The 22,546-nt window shown below is 38.6% G+C and overlaps 1 protein-coding gene across 1 annotated transcript in view; it reads left to right on the plus strand.

The window, feature by feature from the left end:
• PRKAA2 (protein kinase AMP-activated catalytic subunit alpha 2) overlaps positions 5,655-22,546 on the plus strand; it is an 83,852-nt gene continuing 66,960 nt past the window's right edge. Inside the window, exon 1 of the mRNA XM_018044652.1 lies at positions 5,655-5,813. Coding sequence (XP_017900141.1) covers positions 5,720-5,813 — 94 coding nt within the window. The 5' untranslated portion in view covers positions 5,655-5,719. The remainder of the gene's footprint in view (positions 5,814-22,546) is intronic.

The raw sequence follows: 22,546 nt of genomic DNA on the forward strand, positions 1-22,546 counted from the left end.
AAACAGAAATCTCAGGCTATTTTTTTAGGTCTTTAATCTTGGAGGGAGAGTTACTTAAATATATATTAGGAGCATTAGGAAATTTTGAAATTAGCTAATTGGTCTTAACATTTGCACTAATTAATCATGTTAAAGCTTTGTAGTTAATGTTCACAGGATTGAACCAAAAAGTCAAAGCATTAATACCCACTGGGGGTCATTGAAAGTGTATTATAAAAGACTTTAGATCATGTGTATACTCTATAGTTTTGTCAAGGGTTGTTTTAATTCCAACACACAGCTATAACATAGATGATAACCATGTCAAGGTGACATTGGTATCACTTTATTCAAACCTCACTAGTCTAAAAGCACAGTATAGCTAGGCACTGAAGCCATGCCAGGGCGGAAAGAATTGATTTGATTGATCTAAAAGTATGTTTGAGTTTTTTTTTCTTTTTTTCAGACAAGCTGTCAACACATACATGAAAGCCAAGATTCTAAAAATGCTGTTAGATCCATAATGTTTATACAGCAAAGCAAACAACCTTTATTATTCCAATTAATGCATCTGGCCATGGAGAAAATCTGATCCAAAATGTTATATTTTTCTTAACTACACTGAAAAAAATGTTGACTCATATTGAAGCAATTTAGAAACATACTCAGATGAAAATAAAAATGAGTTACATTAAAATTAATATTTGTTATTAGAATACCTGCTAAAAATAACATCACAAAGTTTTATACTTCCTTTAAAGTGTTTTAATGGTTGTCAAATGTATTGTATCTACTTATTTTTTGGAAGACTGTTGGCAGGTAATATTACCCTCTCAGTCTTACACACCAATAATAATAAATGTCAAGAGGTAAAACATGTGTGGGGAAAATAACGTACCAAGATCAGTTTGTTGAGATACCTTGGACTATAGCCTATAGTACTTCATAGTAATCTCCCTTTTTCCTTTGATAGTTTCATTCTAAAATGGGCAGTGGATTTGGGAATTGAATTTCCTAACACTACTAGTTTTACCAATGAGATGTAAATTGATCTGTTTAAGGACACACTAAGTGATTAAGCTGAGACATGAACTCAGGATTTTTGTTTCTAAATACTATGCTTCCTACAACACCATACCATCATACTTTGATGATCAAGAATAATTGTTAAACTGAATCCAACAGGGTTTAGAATATTCAACAGGTTAAAGACCTACTTATTAAACAACAAATGACACTTATTAAAGAGGGAGGAAAAAAATCACAGATTAAAAGAAACATAAGATGCATCTCTATAAAATGCTATTTAAAAATCTTGATTAGAATAAACCAAATGTACAGTTATTCTTAAGACAATCAAGAGAAACTGAACACAAAATGGGTGGTTTATAATAGTAAGGAATTATTGTTAATTTTGTTAGATATGATAATAGTAGCATCGCTATGCTAAAAAGAAGTCCTTATCTACTAGCAGTGTATACTGAAGTATTTACCAGTGAAACAGCAAACAATTTTAATAAAACACCCTATGAAACAAAAAAAGTGAAAAAATAGGTTGCTAAATGAAATAATACTGATAATCATTAAGGGTGGGAGTTATTTATCCTACTTTGGTGTATGAAATAAAAAAGAAGCAATTACTGAACTAATACTACCTATAAGACACCATCAGCACATTTTATTAATCAGTGAGTGTCCAACTTTCTTTTTATTTTAAATTGGAGAACAATAATAGGAAAGAATACCTTATCATGAGTCTCTAAGGTCCTATATGTTCTGGGTTCTACCCATCTCCAATCTCACTAACGACTGCTATACCAAAAATTCTGCTTTGTATTTAATACATGTGTGTGTGAAATCAAAATGCTGTTAAGTTTGACTTATTTTATGCTCTTCCCTGTATTCTTGCTACTTGGCTCTGCATTTTGGTAATCTTTCTCTTTAATCTAATTCAATAAATATTTCGGGAATGATATACTAGCTTCTGTCAAGTCCCAGGAGCAGCAGAAAGGGTATGTTATTCTCACATGTATATGAAATATTTAGTTTGTATATGAAATGTGAAAGGCATATGAAATATTCACATATATGATAATAGAATTGATAGACGCTATATTAATTCTATGAAAAAAGCACTATGCAGATCCTGAAGAGGAAGATGTGAACAAAAATTTGATCAATCAAGTTAGAGGAAGGACAGAATTATCTTTCTATTCTCTCTATAAAAATATAAAATATGAGGAGACAATCAAAGAATACACAGCCAAAATATGTAGAAAGCATGTATTATAGAGATAGGTGGAATAATTAATTTATAAAAATGTTATTTTTCTGGATTTGGTAAGTTTGTGTTATTTGTTAACTTCAAAAATTTTGTAGACTTAATTTCAAATATTTACTTACATCTCCAACTTTGTATTTTTTCATTAAGGAGGTTCTGCCTCATTGTATAAACTTCAGGTGCCACACAAGCTTAATCCACTGAAGAAACAGCCTGTGACTTACTAGGGTACATCTGTGCTGAGGATACATCCATCAGTGAATAAAAAGAGAGGGGAAGAAACTCTTTTGTGAAGCTTACCTTCTAGTTGCAAGAGAGAGACAAAACAAAAATGTAATAAACAAGTAAATTAAACAGTATGTCAGAAGGTTCAGTTCAGTCGCTCAGTCGTGTCTGACTCTGTGACCCCATGAATCGCAGCACGCCAGGCCTCCCTGTCCATCACCAACTCCCGGAGTTCACTCAGACTCACGTCCATCGAGTCAGTGATGCTAGTGCCATGGAAAAAGCAGAGAAGGGCTAGGGGAATGGAGAACGCAGAATAGAGAACGCAGGTGCGTGGTCAGAGTAGGTAAGCCTCAAGGAGAAGCAAAAAATCAAAGAAAGTGGTTATTGATAATACCAATGGAATCTAGTTAAGTGTATTTGTTTAGGTGGTGCTCCATTATTCTCTCACTCAGGTCCCCAGTACAGAGGATTTGAAGTCAAGTAACTCCAAAGTTACCATAGTAAGAGGGTAAAGCAGTAATAGCTGGACCTGGTTAAGAACTGAATAGCTTCCCAGGGGACAGTAATCTCAGAGACTGGTACTGAACAACAAGCGGACACTAAAACATCACTGGAAAACAATAAAATGGGATCTTCTGTATTTACTAGGACTTCTTGGGGGGTGGTGAGACCCTCCCCAAGTGGCATGGCTCTTTAAGGAGATTCAATCTGATGAATTCTCACTTTGTACTGTTGGGTAGGAGAGGCAAATATGGAATCACAATTGAAATTATTCAGGCAACAGAAGGCTGAGTGATGCCACCAAGAATTGTCCTTTCCCATTGTCATCACCCACTTAGCATTCCATCTATCCTCTAAACGAAAGTCATGAAAACAGATAAAAATACAAGATTAAGTACATATTGTTGACATTCCCTAAAAATAATAAAAACACGACAATGAAACTATAATTGTAAAAAATTTATGTTTTTAGAGCATCACATACTCTTTTTTATATGGGTAGATGTTTCATAGTAGAAACACAAAAGGACAGGTCAGAACTGGATATGAGTTCTGAGTCTGCCACTTAGTTGATTTGCGTTGGAAAATCCGAAAGGGAAAATCTAGGTTTTATCATCATAAAATGGGGATAATAAGAAGTTTCTTTTATGATGACTAACTGAGATAATTGCATTTAAATGAGCTTTTTAATCTATGAAGTATCATCCACTTGTTTGGTATAATAATAAAACTACAAAGTAGTTCATAGTTGCGAGGTAAGGATCATAGTTATGTGGCATATAATAAATAAAGTTTAATTATCCACCAGTAGCTAAGACAGTGCAGAATGCTTTAAAATTTCTTTATAGGCTGCCTTCATAAAGTTTCAAGAAAGGAATCTAATAGTCTTTAACATCTTTTACTGGGATGTTAAAACAAGTGACACATTCATCTTATTTCTCAAAAGCAGAACAGATATTTTTTCCTACTTGAATAAATACCGAAGGACTGATCCTTAACCAAATACCAGTAGCAAAATAACTGGCTATTTTCCTCCAATTGCCGGCTAGGTAGAGTGATTCTTAAATGATACTTCTTGTCAGCAAGAAAGATGATCCCAAGAATGAACAGAAATAGCCTCTGTTCAACAGCTGTGATGTCTATAATTTATAAGCCATGATCATCTCTCATCAGATTGGCTTGGTGTGCAGAATAGATGCAAGTTTGCAATTTGCATATTCATCACTTCTCAGAAAAGGAACTTGTGTTACATCTTATCCTTTTTAATACATTTCTCTCTTTACCAATAAATAATGCAATGAGACTTACAATTTGAGGAATGTGACCTTGAAACTCTACTGTCATACACAAAGGTAAAAGATGTTCAACTAATCCTTAAACATTTATTCCCATTAGGCAAATGATTTTTAAGCACTGACAGGCAACACTGGAAACTAGGAGACTGAAGGAAGGAAAGACGAAAGGAGAGGAGAAGGGAGGGCGGGAGGAGGAAGTAATCACTGTACTTACTGTATCTTGGCAGTTTTTAAGGCTCTGCCTGCTTCTAGTTTCCTCTTGCCGTTTCCTCACTCCCCCTTCAGTCTTCACCTTTAATTTGTGCCCTTACATTGCCCTTGTCCCTTAGGTAGCTTACTCCCCAAGCGCACTACGTTCAGTTTCCCTCTTCAGTTTCTTCCACTATTTCCCTCTTGTGCAGCTCTATCACAATTTCTTTGCTATATATACTTGATTAGTTGTGTCTAACTCTTTTGCGACCCCATGGACTGCAGCCCGCCAGGCTTCTCTGTCTATGGGAATTCCCAGGCAACACTATCGGAGTGGATTGCCATTTCCTTTTCCCTGGGATCTTCTCAACCCAGGGATCAAACCCTTGTCTCCTAGGCGGATTCTTTACCACTGAGCCTCCTAGAAAGCCCATATATTTATAAGTCTAAAATACAGTTGAGCAAATATTGGGACTGATTGGAGAACTTTGTGCAAATTAGTTAGAACGGAGAGCTCTAGAGAGGGTATCTCCTCCATAACTGAGAATTAGACAGAACGTAGAGGAGAATCAGTGAAGCCAGCAGAGTTGGCTTTTTTTGTTTGTGCCGTGGTGATCTGTATGAAAACAGTGCGTGACTCCAAAAGCTTCCCTGTGACTCTCCTTCACTGACCTTCGATCAAGGCCCTTCCCCACTGCCGCCAGCCCTGACTTCCCTCGGACCCACACGCTGCGTTTCACGCCCCTCTCTCCCCACACTTCAGGCCTGTTTCTCTTCCCCAGGTTCTATTAATACTTCCATCGCTTTCCACTCGCCAAGATTCGGCCCAAATCTCACCCTCTTATTCGCACCGTCAGGTTCTGCTCGAGGGCCCCTTAACCCGGCTCCCACCCCAGGGCCCCTCCTCCAGGTAGCGAGGCGACATCCTTCCCCCTCCCCGCTCCGCGCACACCTGTCGGCCTCCGACCTCCCCCGCACCAAGCGCCCACGCTCCCTCCACTGCGCCCCCAGGGCCCTGGCCCCGGGCCCAAGCCGGCCTCACGCCCGCCCAGGGGCCTCGGCGCGGCCCCGCCCCTGCCCCCCACCTGCTCGCGTCCCCCCTCCCCCCGCCCCGCCCCGCCCCGCCTCGCCTGGTCCCCAAGTCTCGGGCCCCCGCCCCCCGCGGGCCCGCTGCACTGTGGGTAGGCGGCGGCGGTGGCCGCGCAGAGGATCCCGCGGCGGCGGAGCGAGGCTGCGCGCGCCGAACATGGCTGAGAAGCAGAAGCACGACGGGCGGGTGAAGATCGGCCACTACGTGCTGGGCGACACGCTGGGCGTCGGCACCTTCGGCAAAGTGAAGAGTTGAGTACGCCGCGCCTCGCGGGAGGCCGAGCCCCGGAGTCCGGGTGTGCCGGGCCGCGAGCGGGCAGCGGGTGGCGGGGCCTGGCGGCAGGTGGAGCGGCCGCGCCCGGGCCGCGCGGAACCTGGGGACCCAGGGAAGGCAGTGGGTACCGCTTCGCCCCGCGGCAACGGCGGGGTCCCGGCGAGGGGGCTCGGGCGGGGGCGTCGCGAGGTCCTGGGACTGGCGTCCAGCACGCTTCTACAGCCCGACCTTAGTGCCCCTCTCTGAAACCCGGAGATTGGGTTGTTGGGCGAGATGCCTTTCAGCTGGGAGGCTGCAAGGACCCTGAGGAATGACCCACGGTCCTGATGGTGGAGTTCCCATTTCGTGCCAGGTGTCCCGTTAGGTGCTTCGCGTGTGATCTCCTGTAATCCTTACAGCAGGTGCAGGTGTTATCTTCGCCTGTAACGTGAGAAAACGGGGACCCCCTAGGAGGGACGTGTTCAAGGTCACACCGAAATTGGCAGAACTGGGATAAAGGTCTAAAATGTCCTCCAATTTTGGCCAGGCTGGGAAGTCCTGCTGTCTGGATTCTTTCGTACTCCCTGACTCTAGATTAGTAGGGCTGGTAGTCTACGGGGGGTCCCGGGGCGCGAGGTGGGTGGGTCTTTCTGCTGGCCTTGGGAAACGCTGGAATGTAGCTTGGTTGGGTCAGGGCTTAGAACTGAGAGATCTGAAGGTTGCTTGGTGTGTGTAAAATGGTTCTAGGAAGGCTTCCAGGATGGAGGGAAAGGAAAAAGGGACTTTGGAGTTGGATCTTGAGGATGTAGGGCTGAGGCCAGAATTGCTAAGACATACTCTGCTGAGCTCTGTGTTCCTAGGTGATGGGATCCCATTTTGGGTGTAGAAAAACAGGCTGCTTTGATTTTTTTTTTTTTTTTTTTACTGGTTACTAGTTAAGTATTGAACTTTCCTGTTTTTCTTAAGAGTCATGTGAGATTAATTAACTTGTCCTCTCTCCAGAACTAGAACCAACTTATTAAAAATACTTCTTTTGGTTGTTGCTTTTTTCTTTTTTCGTTTTGCTGAGAAAATGTTGGGTAGGCAGCTTGAGGATTTTATTGAGGCCTCTATTTCCTTAAAAAATCATAATGAAAAAATTTTAAGTTTTAAAAATTATAGTAAATTACAATTTTGTGTTAGTTTCTTCTCTATGACACGGTGAATCAGCTGTAAGTATACATGTATTCCCTCCTTCTTGAGCCTCCCTCCCACTCTGCTAGGTCATCACAGAACACTCAGCCGAGTTCCCTGTGCCATACCTTAGCTTCCCACTAGCTAGCTGTTTTACACATGGTAGTGTAGAGATCAATACTACTCTTTCACTTCGTCCAAAAATCTTATTTTAACCTTGAATCCAGGCTGTAAGTGGATAGAAGAGACTCGTTCATTCACATGGTAGGGATCAGCTTTTATTTACTTGCACACATCTGATACCCTTTCTTTTGTTCAGTAAACACTTACTGAGTGCCTACAGTGTGCCAGGCACTGTTCTAGGTAATGGGGATACCCTAGGAACAAAATCATTAAAATCTTTCCTTTTGTGGTGCTTATATTCAAGTAGGGGAAGACAGTAATCACTGTATATATTTGTGTGTGTGTGTGTGTGTGTGTAGTATTTTTAGTGCTGTGAAGACAAATGAATCGGAGTTTTGTGCAGTTCACAGTTTTCAGTAAGATTGTCAGGCATGGCCTTACAGATAGGGTGTATATTTATATAAAGACCTCAGGTTTGTAAAATTCTTTCAAGTCCTGTGAGGGCTGTGAAGTCCTGGCTTAGGTTTGCAAGACCTCATAAAGTGGTAAGTGGAGTGAATATATTTAGAGTGAATATATGAAGATTCAGGAACTGGATTAATGCTGTGACATTACTAAGGACTATTGTGTTTTGATGTTACACACTCAAGTCTTCACCATCTAGGCATGTACACTTTCCAGGTTATATAATGTATACTGTTCCTTTTCAAATTGTGTTAAAAATTGTTGTTTTTAAAAAAATTCTTGTGTAATCCGAATATTGGCTAAAATACCCATCAGATAGATCATTTGGTCCATTGTCACAGGACAACTTAAATCTCTTTTTGTATATATCCTGGAACTGACTTAAAATATAAACCAACAGAAGGTACTTGGATTTGTGAGAAATCCTTTTCCTGGAAGACTCCTTCCCAGTGAGCAACTAACTGGGGAGATTTCCTAACACTGTATGAGCACCTCTCCAAAGTTAGTGCTCTCCCATCCAAAGTTAGAATTAGTACAGTTGCTTAATAAAAATTATATAAGTTGCAGCAGTCTAAAGTTACTCATTTACAGTGGACCCTTGAACACCATGAGTTTGAGTTGCAGAGATCTACTTTTACAACAGATTATTTTTTTCCTCTAAATAAATACTACAGTATTATACAGTCAAGGTTGGTTGAATCCTAAAATGTGGAACCATGAATACTGGGGGAGGAATATAAGGTTATACACAAGTTTTCAACTTCCTGGGGTCCAGTGCCTCTAACTCCAGTGTTGTTCAAGGGTCCACTGTAATTAGGGACTACAAACAAAAGCACGCTTATTTTTAAACACAACTTTTTTTCAAGCATATTTAACATATCATAAAAGTCACCCATCCTAAATGTATTATGTGTAGTACAAGTCAGTGATTTTTAGTGACTTTACTGAATGGTGCAACCATTTTATAGGTCAGTTTATAACATTTTCATCACCATAATAAAATTCCTCATGCCATTTATAGTTAACCCTTAGCCCTAGGAAACTGTTAATCTGTTTTCTGTCTGAATAAATATGCTTTCTCTGGACATTTCTTATAAATGAGATCATTGAATATGAAGTCTCACGTCTGACTTCTTTAACAAGGCTTTTGATGTTCATGCATGACATAGCATTGTTCCTTTTCATTGCTTAATAATATTCCACCTCATGAAAATGCCACATTTTGCCTATGCAGTCACCTGTTGATGACCTCTGTTTTCAGTTTGGGACTGTTACAGATAATGCCACCACAAACGTTGTATGCAAGTCTTTGTTGCGGATATATGTTCTCATATATATCGGGTAGTATACCTAAGAGTACCTAAGAGTAGAATTGTTGGCTTGTATCATAATTTTATTTTTATTTGTTGGAGAAACTGCACACTGTTCCAAAGTGGTTGTACCATTTTACAGTCCCACCAATAATGTATGAGGGTTCCTATTTCTCCAGATCCTCACTGACATTTATTTATTGTCTTCTTATAACTCTTCTAGTAGGTGTGAAATGGTAACTCATGGGGTTTCAATTTGTGCTTTCTTAGTGATGATACTGAACATCTTTTCATGTGCTGAATAGCCATTTGTGTATCTTGAGTGAAATGTCTTTTCATATCTTTAGTTCATTTGTTGGATTGATTGAGTTCATAAGAATTCTTTTTATAAATTCTGGATACAAGTCCCTTATTGCAAATATTTTCTTCACGTCAGTTGTCTGACATGTATAAGTGTTTTGAATTTTTGTGAGGTCCTGCTTATTGACTATTTCCTTTTATGGATGATGCTTTTGATGTTATATTTAAGAAATCTTTGCTTTGGGTTTCAAGAATTTCTTCACTTTTTTTAAAAAATAGATGTTTATTGTTTTAGCTCTTATAGTTACATCTAGGACCCATTTTGAGTTAACATTTGAGTATGGTATAAGTTGAGATTCTAAGGTCAGCTTTTTGAATATGGATATCCAATTGTTTCAGGACCATTTATTGAAAATACTTACATTTTTATTTGCTATTGATTTAGACTTTATAAATTTAATTTCTATTAAACAGTAGTAGATGGTTTAGTTTTATATGGCTATAAAAACATGGAAATGGAGAAGTGCTAAATATTTTATGTCCCTTCTCTAACTATTATGTTATTTATAGATATTGAAAATTTAACTTCAGTTGTTGATGTATCAATTTACAGATCAAAGTTAGGTACAATGAACCAAAATGGAAATAACTAGTTTTCATTTAATAGCACTTTTTTAAAGTTGCTTTTAAAAACATATGTAAATCCTTCTAATTGTTGATAAATAATTGAAACCTTATTTAAAATATTGAGTTGATTTTTTTCTCCGTTGTTCTAGTGTAAGAGTACTAGGGGAGTGCTTATGGAAACAGAATATGTTGGCCGTCAGAGTTTGAAGTAGTGCGTTTTATCTATGTAGTGCGTTCTTTAAATTTTTTCTATGTATTGTTTTGGTTCTTACTCTTTCCCAGGTAAGGTATAACTGCTATTTAAGAGCTCTTGTAATTAGACTTGCTCAGTTCTTACCTAAATGATGAAGGTCACAGAAATTCTAGAAGAACAGATCTTGTGTATGTGTTTTACAAAGACCAGTTGAAGAAAAAAAGTGTTTTAAATATAATGGTAATTATATTTTTAAAAGAAGCTTGCATTTTCAGGGTGAGAACTGACAGATTTGATTTATGAAATGATTATTCTTCATTAGAATTGTACACCATAGGATCAGTTCAGTTCAGGCGCTCAATCGTGTCTGACTCTTTGCAACCCCATGGACTGCAGCACACCGGGCTTCCCATTTATCACCAACTCCCAGAGCTTGCTCACACTCATGTCCATCAAGTTAGTGATGCCATCCAACCATCTCATAGGATGCTTTCAGTCAAAGTAGCCTTTTCTAGTCAGCAAGGTCTCATCAAGGCTTTGTTTTTTGTTGTTTTTCAAATAGTTATGTGAATGGCTCACAGATTTGGCTTTCCTGAAATTAAGTAAATATTTTATTAAATCTTCACTTCTGTGTAAGATAACAGGAAAGATAAGCAAAGGTAGAGCTTGTGTTCAGTTGTATCCGGCTCTTCGCAACTCCATGGACTGCAGCCTGCCAGACTCTTCTGTCTATGGAAATATTCAGGCAAGAAGACTGAAGTGGGTTGCCATTTCCTGTTCCAGGGGATCTTCCCAACCCAGGGACTGAACTCCTGTCTCTTGTGTCTCCTGCATTGGCAGGCAGATTCTTTACTACTGTGCCTCCTGGGAAGCCCTAGAAATATAAATACCAGTCCTAAGTGATAAATTAGATCTGAGACAACTAGCTGGTCAGTTGGTAGACCTCAGAGTTATACCTGTGGTATTTCTGGCCCACACTGGCATTGTTTTTGACCCTCATGTAGTGTCAAGTCCCTGGAACTGCAAAGATCAAACCAGTTCATCCTAAAGAAAATCAGTCCTGAATATTCACTGGAAGGAGTGATGCTGAAATGGAAGCTCCATTACTTTCGCCACCTGATGTGAAGAACTGACATTGGAAAAGACCCTGATGGTGGGAAAGACTGAAGGCAGGAGGAGAAGAGGACAACAGAGGAGGAGATGGTTGGACGGCATCACGGACTTGATGGGCATGAGTCTGAACAAGCTCCAGGAGTTGGTGATGGACAGGGAAGCCTGGCATGCTGCAGTTCATGGGGTTGCAAAGAGTCCGACACGACTGAGCAGCTGAACTGTAGTGTCAAGGCCCTAAAGAATACTTGAAACCTCTTTGGGCTTTGTTTTCTTCTCCTTAGCAGTGACACTGGAATGTGAAATTTATTTGCAACCGAATTTTTGAAGATTTAATTTCAAAAAATGGATAAATTTAATTGTTCTTCTGGCTTAGTGGAAGTTTGAATTACTGAAGACTATAGCCGAAATAATGTAAAACAAAAGAAAAGGGAAACATATTTGTAACAATTTATTGATAAAAGCTACAACTTGATTAAGTTGATACTGTGTTTACTATATATGTACTTGGTTTTATTTATTCCCCAAAGTAACCCTGGATTTGGTATTATCTCCATTTTGCAAATGTAGATATTTAGAATTAGATACTTTAATTTGCCTAATGTTACAGTGCTAGGATGTTGCAGAAGTGGTAAATTTATGGTTCTCTGATGTACGTCTGTCCCACTCTTTGCGACCCTTTGTGACTCTAGCCTGCTAGGCTCCTCTGTCCCTGGGGATTCTCCAGACAAGAATACTGGAGTGGGTTGCCGTTCCCTCCTGCAGGGGATCTTCCGCATCCAGGGACCAAACCCCTGTCTCATAAGTCTCCTGAATTGGCAGGCAGATAAATTCCATATAGATGATTAAAAATTATATTTTCATATAAATTTTACTATTGTGTCTCAATCCATTCCATTTTTTTATATGATAAGGTTACTGAATTCTGACACTATTAACTAATTTAAGTATTTAAATTTCTTTAAAATACCAGGTATTTCAGGGTGGCCCCATCACCATTATGAAAATAACTTTGACTAAAGATTGCCGGTGGCCTTTAGTAACCAGACTAAAGAGAATTTGTAAAAAATAACGATGTCCTAGAATGAAGGAACATTGGTTTTGGAAGGCGTTAGCTGGGGATTTTCATTTCATGCTACTGCCAGTTGTATGAATTTGGGAAACCATTAAACTTCCTTGAGCTTGTAGAATGACAGTAACAATACTTGGCTACCTACGTTCTAGTTTTTTAAGGATTAAATGAATTGAGGCACATAAAATGGCTTAAGAGAAAATGAGCTACTTTACAGATAGATGGCTGTTGTGGAGATGATACATGGCCATTTTGAGTGAATCCTGTACCCTGTGTGAAGTGTTATTAATAATAAATGTTTACTGATTGCGATTCTGATTGCAACTCTGATTGCAACACTGAGACTTAACTTTAATAATTTGCCCCAATTTTTTTGGTTGCCTACATTGGAAAGTTCCTAATGATTAACTCATTTGTGCTATATGATATTTAGTTTTTAGTGTTTATATTAAAAATCCAGTATCTTTTTGGGTTAAGTCATGAAATTTGTTTTTTCACAAAGATGGAAAATGAATAAAATAAGAATGACATGGAAATACCTGTTGATGTTCATATAAATTGCCAGCTGAACTGATTTTACTTCTGAAAATATGTAATTCTAAACAGCTGTTAAGCAATGCTTAACAACTAATACTTCCAACTAATGAAGCTATATATTTTCTGAAATACTAGACTGTTAATGTTGGAATGAAAATAAATTCATCATCTTTCTTAAATAATCAAGTAAATAGTGTGCTATTTAGGGTTCTTACCCTCTGATTTATCTTATTTTTATGATTTTAGTGTTTTGTCCTTAATGCTGAATGGATTTTGTTCATTTTGTGTAATGGATTGATTCTTGAAAGACACTTTTCCATAGGAAACAATGTTATAGATGGATAGATTCAGAGGAAGTTCACAAAGGCAGGATGGTATACAGTATAGAGAATACTGGATTTAGAAAGCCTCCTGTGTGGAAGTTTGCTGTTACAAGCCAAAGTCACTTGATCTCTGAAAAAGGGAATAAGACTTATATGGTCTTTGATACTTTTGAGAGTAATACAGGAGAAAATGTAGGTGACAATATACAAGTACTTAACTTTTATGTATTTGTATACTTGGGCCCTATTTTATGTATTTGTAAACCTGTAATTAGCTGAACTCTGAGAATAATCTGTGATCTGGTTCTGAGACCAGGATTTAATTGATGTTGAGAAGAAAGAGTTTTCTATGTTCTGTTTTATTTTTCTCTGGTCTTTTTTCATATTTCATTTGTGTATGTTTATTAATCTACTTCTCCAGACACTGCTCACTTACCACCCTCTTCTGTATACCACGTATATGTATACAATGAATATATGCAAACATGTAACAGATTATCTATTCCAGGTCTCATGATAGTGATCATAGAACTCTTGGATGAAGGAGGTAAAGCTGGGAAAGGGAGGAGGATGTGAGCAGCAGCTGGCAGTTTTTATGTGTGGTTTGTTGTCAAGGTTCTACTTGGAGTAGAACCAAAATAATACACACAGTTAATTTTTTTCAAACTTCAGAAAATGCAGACTCTGAGCTAAAGATGCTTTCTACAATTTTTCTCCACATATAACTTTGTGAGTTAGAAAGGATTTTTGTAGGTGATCATATACTGAGGAACTTACTTCAATTCTGTGGACTTTCTCCCTTTCCCATGCTGACGCAGCACTGCTTTATCTAGATTTTTTTTTTTTTTAATATGCCAAAACAGTCACTTACCTTGTAGTCCATGTTAGCTCTGCTTAAAGCGCTTGTACTGCTTTGTAGTGATTATACTGTTGCATTTACTCTTCTGATATTCTTGTGATTTCCTTAATGAGAGGGAAGGTACTTTATAGAGCAAATAGTTAATATTTTGAAGCTAGGTAGATAATTTAATTGGATCTAAGAGAAGATCTAATCTCAAATGAGAAAGTGGGTGGCAGAAGACCCCTAAAATATTGAATGTGTTATGAAAGTGAGAGCCAGTCTCCCTAGTGTATTTATTAGTTGCAAATGTAAGAGAAAACACTTTGAATCAGGTTAAATAGGTTTTTATCTATTATTTAGACCATTGAAATGCATATTGAAAGCAAAGTGTTTATTTTGAAATGTGGCAACCATTTTATTTTTAGTATAGTGTTATTAAGGAAAGAATTTGAGGCAGCTCTTATCTCTGCTAATAATAGAAACCTGCACCCCTTCAAGGGAACAGTATTCTTGCTTAAGTGGTGTCTTATGGTTGACAGTGTTTGCTTCTGATAAATTTTACTGTATTTCTTTTGGTAGTGCTTTTATTTTTTAAGTGTTAATAATCCTTTTTAAAATTTGCCCTAAGGTTTTTTAAATGCCTTTTATAGAATCATCAAATCTTGCTATAACATCTTTTATCCTGAATGTTAGTGTATTAATTTATTGAAATACTTTTTTTTTGGAATCTTTATTCTTCATATTATTTTGTATTTACATTTTATGCACTATTAAAAACATAGTAAGCAATATATTCTCATTTAATCTCTCAATTTCTTAATTATGAATTAGTTATAAGATGGTTATATAGCTATCATAATTGAAAATAATGGAATTAAAGTTTTAACTTTGCCGTAAGTTTTTTTCTGAAGTCTTACCTTACTTGATAACTACCATAAATATTATTTAATTTTTGTTTTTAATGTGTTGGGGCATAACTTGGTACCATATGTATTCCATAATTGACTTGAGTTCTGCCAGACTTAGTTAATGAGATAATCAGTCAGTCAGTTCAGTTGCTCAGTCGTGTCCAACTTCTTGTGACCCCATGAATTGCAGCACGCCAGCCTCCCTGTCCATCACCAACTCCCAGAGTTCACTCAAACTCATGTCCATCAAGTCGGTGATACCATCCAGCCATCTCATCCTCTGTCGCCCCCTTCTCCTCCTGCCCCCAATCCCTCCCAGCATCAGTCTTTTCCAATGAGTCAACTCTTCATATGAGGTGGCAGAAGTACTGGAGTTTCAGCTTTAGCATCAGTCCTTCCAATGAACAACCAGGACTGGTCTTCTTTAGGATGCACGGGTTGGAGCTCCTTGCAGTCCAAGGGACTCTCAAGAGTCTTCTCCAACACCACAGTTCAAAAGCATCAATTCTTCGGCACTCAGCTTTCTTCACAGTCCAACACTCACACCATACATGACCACTAGGAAAACCATAGCCTTGACTACACAGAACTTTGTTGGCAAAGTAATGTTTCTGCTTTTTAATATGCTATCTAGGTTGGTCATAACTTTTCTTCCAAGGAGTAAGCGTCTTTTAATTTCATGGCTGCAGTCATCATCTGCAGTGATTTTGGAGCCCCAAAAAATAAAGTCTGACACTGTTTCTACTGTTTCCCCATCTATTTCCCGTGACGTGATGGGACCAGATGCCATGATCTTCATTTTCTGAATGCTGAACTTTAAGCCAACTTTTTCACTCTCCTCTTTCACTTTCATCAAGAGGCTTTTTAGTTCCTCTTCCCTTTCTGCCATAAGGGTGGTGTCATCTGCATATCTGAAGTTGTTGATACTTCTGGGAATCTTGATTCCAGCTTGTGCTTCCTCCAGCCCAGCGTTTCTCATGATGTACTCTGCATATAAGTTAAATAAGCAGGGTGACAGCCTTGGAGTACTCCTTTTCCTATTTGGAACCAGGCTGTTGTTCCATGTCCAGTTCTAACTGTTGCTTCCTGACCTGCATATAGGTTTCTCAAGAGGCAGCTCAGGTGGTCTGGTATTCCCATCTCTTCCAGAATTTCCCACAGTTTATTGTGATCCACACAGTCAAAGACTTTGTCATAGTCAATAAAGCAGAAATAGATGTTTTTCTGGAACTCTCTTGCTTTTTCTCTTGCTTTTTCACTGATCCAGCAGATGTTGGCAATTTGATCTCTGGTTCCTCTGCCTTTTCTAAAACCAGCTTGAACATCTGGAGGTTCACGTTTCACCTATTGTTGAAGCCTGGCTTGGAGAATTTTAAGCATTACTTTACTAGTGTGTGAAATGAATGCAATTATGCGTTACTTTGAGCATTCTTTGGCATTGCCTTTCTTTGGGATTGGAATGAAAACTGACCTTTTCCAGTCCTGTGGCCACTGCTGAGTTTTCCAAATTTGCTGGCCTATTGAGTGCAGCACTTTCACAGCATCATCTTTCAGGATTTGAAATAGCTCAACTGGAATTCCATCAGCTCCACTAGCTTTGTTTGTAGTGATGCTTTCTAAGGCCCATTTGACTTCACATTCCAGGATGTCTGGCTCTGGGTGAGTGATCACACCATTGTGATTATCTGGGTCATGAAGATCTTTTTTGTACAGTTCTTCCGTGTATTCTTGCCACCTCTTCTTAATATCTTCTGCTTCTGTGAGGTCCATACCATTTCTGTCCTTTATCGAGCCCCTCTGTGGATGAAATGTTCCCTTGATATCTCTAATTTTCTTGAAGAGATGTCTAGTCTTTCTCATTCTGTTGTTTTCCTCTATTTCTTTGCATTGATCACTGAGAAAGGTTTTCTTATCTCTCCTTGCTATTCTTTGGAAGTCTGCATTCAAATGGGAATATCTTTCCTTTTCTCCTTTGCTTTTCGCCTCTCTTCTTTTCACAGCTATTTGTAAGTCCTCCTCAGATAGCCATTTTGCTTTTTTGCATGACTTTTCCATGGGGATGGTCTTGATCCCTATCTCCTGTACAGTGTCATGAACCTCCATCCATAGTTCCTCAGGCACTCTGTCTATCAGATCTAGGCCCTTAAGTCTATTTCTCACTTTCACTGTATAATCATAAGGGATATGATTTAGGTCATACCTGAATGGTCTAGTGGTTTTCCCTACTTTCTTCAATTGAAGTTTGAATTTGGCAATAAGGAGTTCATGATCTGAGCCACAGTCAGCTCCTGGTCTTGTTTTTGCTGACTGTATGGAGCTTCTCCATCTTTGGCTGCAAAGAATATAATCAATCTGATTTCAGTGTTGACCATCTGGTGATGCCCATGTGTAGAGTCTTCTCTTGTGTTGTTGGAAGAGGGTGTTTGTGATGACCAGTGCATTCTCTTGGCAAAACTCTATTAGCCTTTGCCCTGCTTCATTCCGTACTTCAAGGCCAAATTTGCTTGTTATTCCAGGTGTTTCTTGACTTCCTACTTTTGCATTCCAGTCCACATTTGCTTGTTATTCCAGGTGTTACTTGACTTCCTACTTTTGCATTCCAGTCCCCTATAATGGAAAGGACATCTTTTTTTTTTGGTGTTAGTTCTATAAGGTCTTGTAGGTCTTCTCAGAACCATGCAACTTAATTTCTTCAGTGTTACTGGTTGGAGCATAGGCTTGGATTACCGTGACGTTGAGTGGTTTGCCTTGGAAATGAACAGAGATCATTCTGTTGTTTTTGAGATTGCATTCAAATACTACATTTCGGACTCTTTTGTTGACCATGATGGCTACTCCATTTCTTCTAAGGGTTTCCTGCCCACAGTAGTAGATATAATGGCCATCTGAGTTAAATTCACCCATCCAGTCCATTTTAGTTCACTGATTCCTAAAATATCAACATTCACTCTTGCCATCTCCTGTTTGACCACTTCCAATTTGCCTTGATTCATGGACCTGACATTCCAGGTTCCTGTGCAATATTGCTGTTTACAGCATTGGACCTTGCTTCTATCACCAGTCACATCCACAGCTGGGTGTTGTTTTTGCTTTGGTTTCATCCCTTCATTCTTTCTGGAGTTATTTCTCCACTGATCTCCAGTAGCATATTGGGCACCTACCAACCTGGGGAGTTCCTCTTTCAGTATCCTGTCATTTTGCCTTTTCATACTGTTCCTGGGGTTCTCAAGGCAAAAATACTGAAGTGGTTTGCCATTCCCTTCTCCAGTGGACCACATTCTGTTCAGACCTCCCCACCATGACCCCACCATCTCGGGTGGCCCCACATGGTATTGCGTAGTTTCACTGAGTTAGACAGGCTGTGGTCCGTGTGATCAGATTGGCTAGTTTTCTGTGATTAAAGTTTCAGTGTGTCTGCTCTCTGATGCCCTTTCAACACTTAACATCTTAGTTGGGTTTCTCTTAACCTTGGACGTGGGGTATCTCCTCACGGTCGCCCCTCCTGACCTTAAACGTGGAGTAGCTCCTGTCGGCCCTCCTGCGCCTGTGCAGCCACAGCTCCTTGGATATGGGGTTGCTCCTCTCGGCTGCCGCCCCTGACCTCGGGTGTTGGGGGGCTCGACTCAGCCACCGCCCCGACCTAGGATGTGGGGTAGCTCCATATAATGAGATAATAGAACCAATTATATCTTAAGCACCTACCATGTTTAGTCATACAAGATTTTAAGCAAACTATTTATGTCATTGTCAAAAATGTGGCAATAATACTACAAATTGGGAGTATCTGGAATGAAGGAAGAGGGAAATATTCAAAACAGAATTTACTTAAATGATTCTTCTCTCATGTTTGAATTCTGTGTCAAATATGATATAATAAATCTATCTTTTACTCAGATTTATACCAGGCCTTCTCAGTGCTCTAGTAATTCACAATTAAGTAGTATAATGGTTATACTATATACTATAAATTTGCTTTTAGTAAGAAATTTGGTGGTTAAGATAAAGAAATGTGCTTTGGAGGGCTTATTGCTGCTGAACAACTATTCCCAAAGAACTTAGGTGTCATTCTAAGGGAAATCTTGGTCTTTTACTCCATTTAATACGTATAGTAAGATTTTCTATTTGAGATAGAACAAAGCTAGATGAGATAATTGATAGATCACAGAATGAAAATTTAAATTTTCATTGACCCTTTGAATTGCTAGGTAGAATTTGATAGGGATAAGTGTCAAATCTAGGGTAAAAACAAAAATGAAAAGCAGGTATATAAGAGAGTAGAACAGTTGATAGCAGTTCTAAGATATTGAAGTTTTATCTGACCATGAATTTTGGAAGTATATATTATGAGTACTTAAGTGTAAAGATTGTTTTGGGTAGAAAATAGACATATAGATTGATATTGATGAACCATGTTAGTAGATAGTTGTAGAAGTATTAATAGTATAGTTCTGTACTTTGTATTAAGCTAAATGTTGAATATTGACTTTAGTTCTTGGTTCCACAATTTGGAAAAAAAATATCTTAGCCACTTATATTTCCTTCAGAGAATGATCATTATAACTACGGGAGTTCAGAAAGTTTGCCATGTGAGGTATGGTAAATAATATTTTCCTAGATTTTATCTGGAATTTATCTAGATTTAATCTGGAAAAGAACCTGATGCTGGAAAAGATCAAAGGCAGAAGGAGAAGCGGACAACAGAGGATGAGATGGTTGGATGGCATCACCGACTCGACGGACATGAGTTTGAGCAAGCTCCGGGAGTTGGTGATGAACAGGGAAGACTGCTGAGCTGCAGGTCATGGGGTCCTGAAGAGTCGGACATGACTGAGCAACTGAGCTGAATTAATAAACACATGCGCGCGCATGCACGCGCGTGCACACACACACACACACACACACACACACTTGTATATTTTAATGTGATGGTCTTCCCTATCTGGCTATGATTTCTAACTTGCATCAAATCAACTTTCTAGTTAAAGTGGAATTGAAAATCTGGAGAAAATTAAAAATCTGAAGGCAGCCAGGACTTGTGTGGTTGATATCCCTGTGAGAAGAAAAATGCATTGGAGTGAGTCTGACATTTTGTTTGCCTTTTCTCTTTGAGTCATTTGCTAATTTGTAAAGATGGTAAATGTAAGAAGCCAAACAGAGAACAGTAGATAAAAGACAGAAAAGCTAGGCATAGTTTGAATCCTGGGGAGACAGCAGTTGGAGTTCATAGCTTATCAAGGAGGAGAGTTGCAAGTAATCACTTGGGTTTTTGTTTGCAAGCCCCTGAAGACTGAAATCCTTAGAATCAGCTTAATACTAGACATATTAAGATAATCTGCCTCCTGTCTTTATTCTCTGAAGGAGAATAAAATAATGTGGACCCTCTATAGTTTTTCACACACAGTGTTCAACATTCTAGGGAACAAGGGCAAGACAATTAAAAAAACTCATAGGAATTCAGATATTTAAGCTATCAGACATGGACTTTAAAATAATTACGATTGAAGTGATGTCAGTATCATGATGATATGAGTTATTTCTTTTTTTCCTCTCCCCTTCAATGTACATCTAATTGGACATGCATAACCAAAAAATAAAAAAAAAGCTCTTCTGCCTAGCATGCCAGGACACTCGAGATCCATCCATCTTTGTACCTGAAAGTGGGTGGATTGGAATGCAGAAAAGGCTGTGAAGTGAGGGAATGTTGCCAGTAGGTCTGCAGTGGGTCAGCACAGACCTTTTTTGGCAAAGGAGGTGGAGGGTGATGGTGGTGAGTAGGGGTCTGCCCAGCTGTCCATGCTGCAGCTAGAGGGACCTGTTGCTCTCTCTGTGGAGAGTGATCAGTGACTGGAGAGAGGGAAAGGAAAGAAAAGGGCAAAGAGAACGGAAAGAAAGCATCTCCTGTCCATTAGTCCTATGATTCTGGCCATAGGACTACACATGGGCTGGTGGGACCCTCACCCCAAACTTGGGGATCCCTCTACTGGGTTGTGGGCACACCCAAAGCCCAAAGATTAGTATACATCTCCTCCAATGTGCCACCAGCTACCCTCTCCTCTTTTATTTTCTCTGCCAACTTATTTTTGTTGTTGATGCACATTCCTAACTCCGAACCTTGTACTGGTAAGAGAAATGAAAAAAATTAAAAATAATAATAACCTGTGTTATAGCACCACCTTCTGGAAAACCAAAGGAAGACTTCTAATTACCAACCTACTGAATTGTTAGGAGTAAAGTAAACAAAGCCTTGCCTAAATAAAGAAAAATCTTTGCCACTTCAAATGTGAGAGCAAAGTCTCATTTCATCAAACACCATGGGAAAATATCATTGTAATCTTGTTATCACAAGAAGAAAAAGACAGTTTTCCCACTACCAAACCCAAAGATCTGGAATACTGTGATCTAACTGATAAACAGTTGAAAATAGCTATTAAGAGGAAATTCTATGAGCTGCAGGAAAACTTAGGCAATACAATGATCTCAGGAAAAAAATTTATAAATAGAAGGAGTACTTTACCCAAGTGACTGAAATTCTAAAAAGAAACCAAATTATGGAGCTAAAGAACTCAATAAATGAGATTAATAATTAGAATGCGATAGAAATAGAGCAGGTCACGTGGAAGAATTAGCAAGCTCAAGGGCAGGGATATAGAGATGATTCAGATGGCAGAGAGAGAAAGAGAAATACGATTTTTAAAAAGTGAAGAAACTGCAAAAACTCTCTGACTTAATCTGGTGAGCCAAAGGAAGAAGAGAGGGAAAAGGGAGCAGAGAGTGTGTCAGAAATAATAGCTGAGAACTTTCCAAACCTGGAGAAGGAACTGGATATATACATCCACAAAGCTAAGAGAACTTTTACTTATTTAAACACGAAAGGACATTCTCCAAGACATATTCAAACTGACAAAAGTCAATGATAACTTTAAAGACTGCAAGGAAAAATAGTAACCTACAGAGTTACCCTCATTAGGCTATCAGCAGATTTATTAGGAGAAACTCTGTAGGCTAGGAGACAGAGGAATGACATATTCAAAATGTTGAAAGATAAAAGCTGCCAACCCAGAATACTGAATCTGGCAAAATTAGTCTTCATATATGAAGGAGAAATATGGGCTTTCCCAGACAAAAACTGAGTTAATCACCACTAGACCTGCTTTACAGGAAACATTGAAAAGAGCTCTTCAAGTTGAAAGTGCACAAAAGATGAAAGCACACAACTCTGATTAAGACGATAGACAAGTAACTTTTTGCAATAATATATTTAAGTCCTAATTATAGCACAGAAGTTAAAGGAAGTGAAGTATAGTTACCACAAGTTGTAATCAAATCATAAGAAAGGTCATTTGTGATGTCAAAAATGTAAAAAGGAAAGAGCTAAAGAATGGAACTTTTATAGACAAATGAAGATAAGTTGCTATCAGCAGAAAAATAACTGTTTCATCTATGAAAAGTTTTATATAAATTTCATGATAACCCTAAAAGAATTTAGTGGAGAATGAAATAATCTTTTTACATGGGAGACTGAGAAAATTACTGTGAAAACCACCAACTTACAAAGGTAGACAGAAACAGAAGAAGAAATGGTGGAGCAGTAAAATAATAAAAGACAAAGGGCAGTATGGCAGTAGTATGTTTTCACATGTCAGATAGCCACTCTAAATGTGAATGGATTGAATTCACCAATCCAAAGGCACACAGTGCCTGGATGGATTTAAAAAAAAAAAAGCAAGACCTAGTTATATGTGATCTACA

The sequence above is a fragment of the Capra hircus genome, chromosome 3 (genome assembly GCF_001704415.2).
Source record: "Capra hircus breed San Clemente chromosome 3, ASM170441v1, whole genome shotgun sequence".
Taxonomy (NCBI): Eukaryota; Metazoa; Chordata; class Mammalia; order Artiodactyla; family Bovidae; genus Capra; species Capra hircus.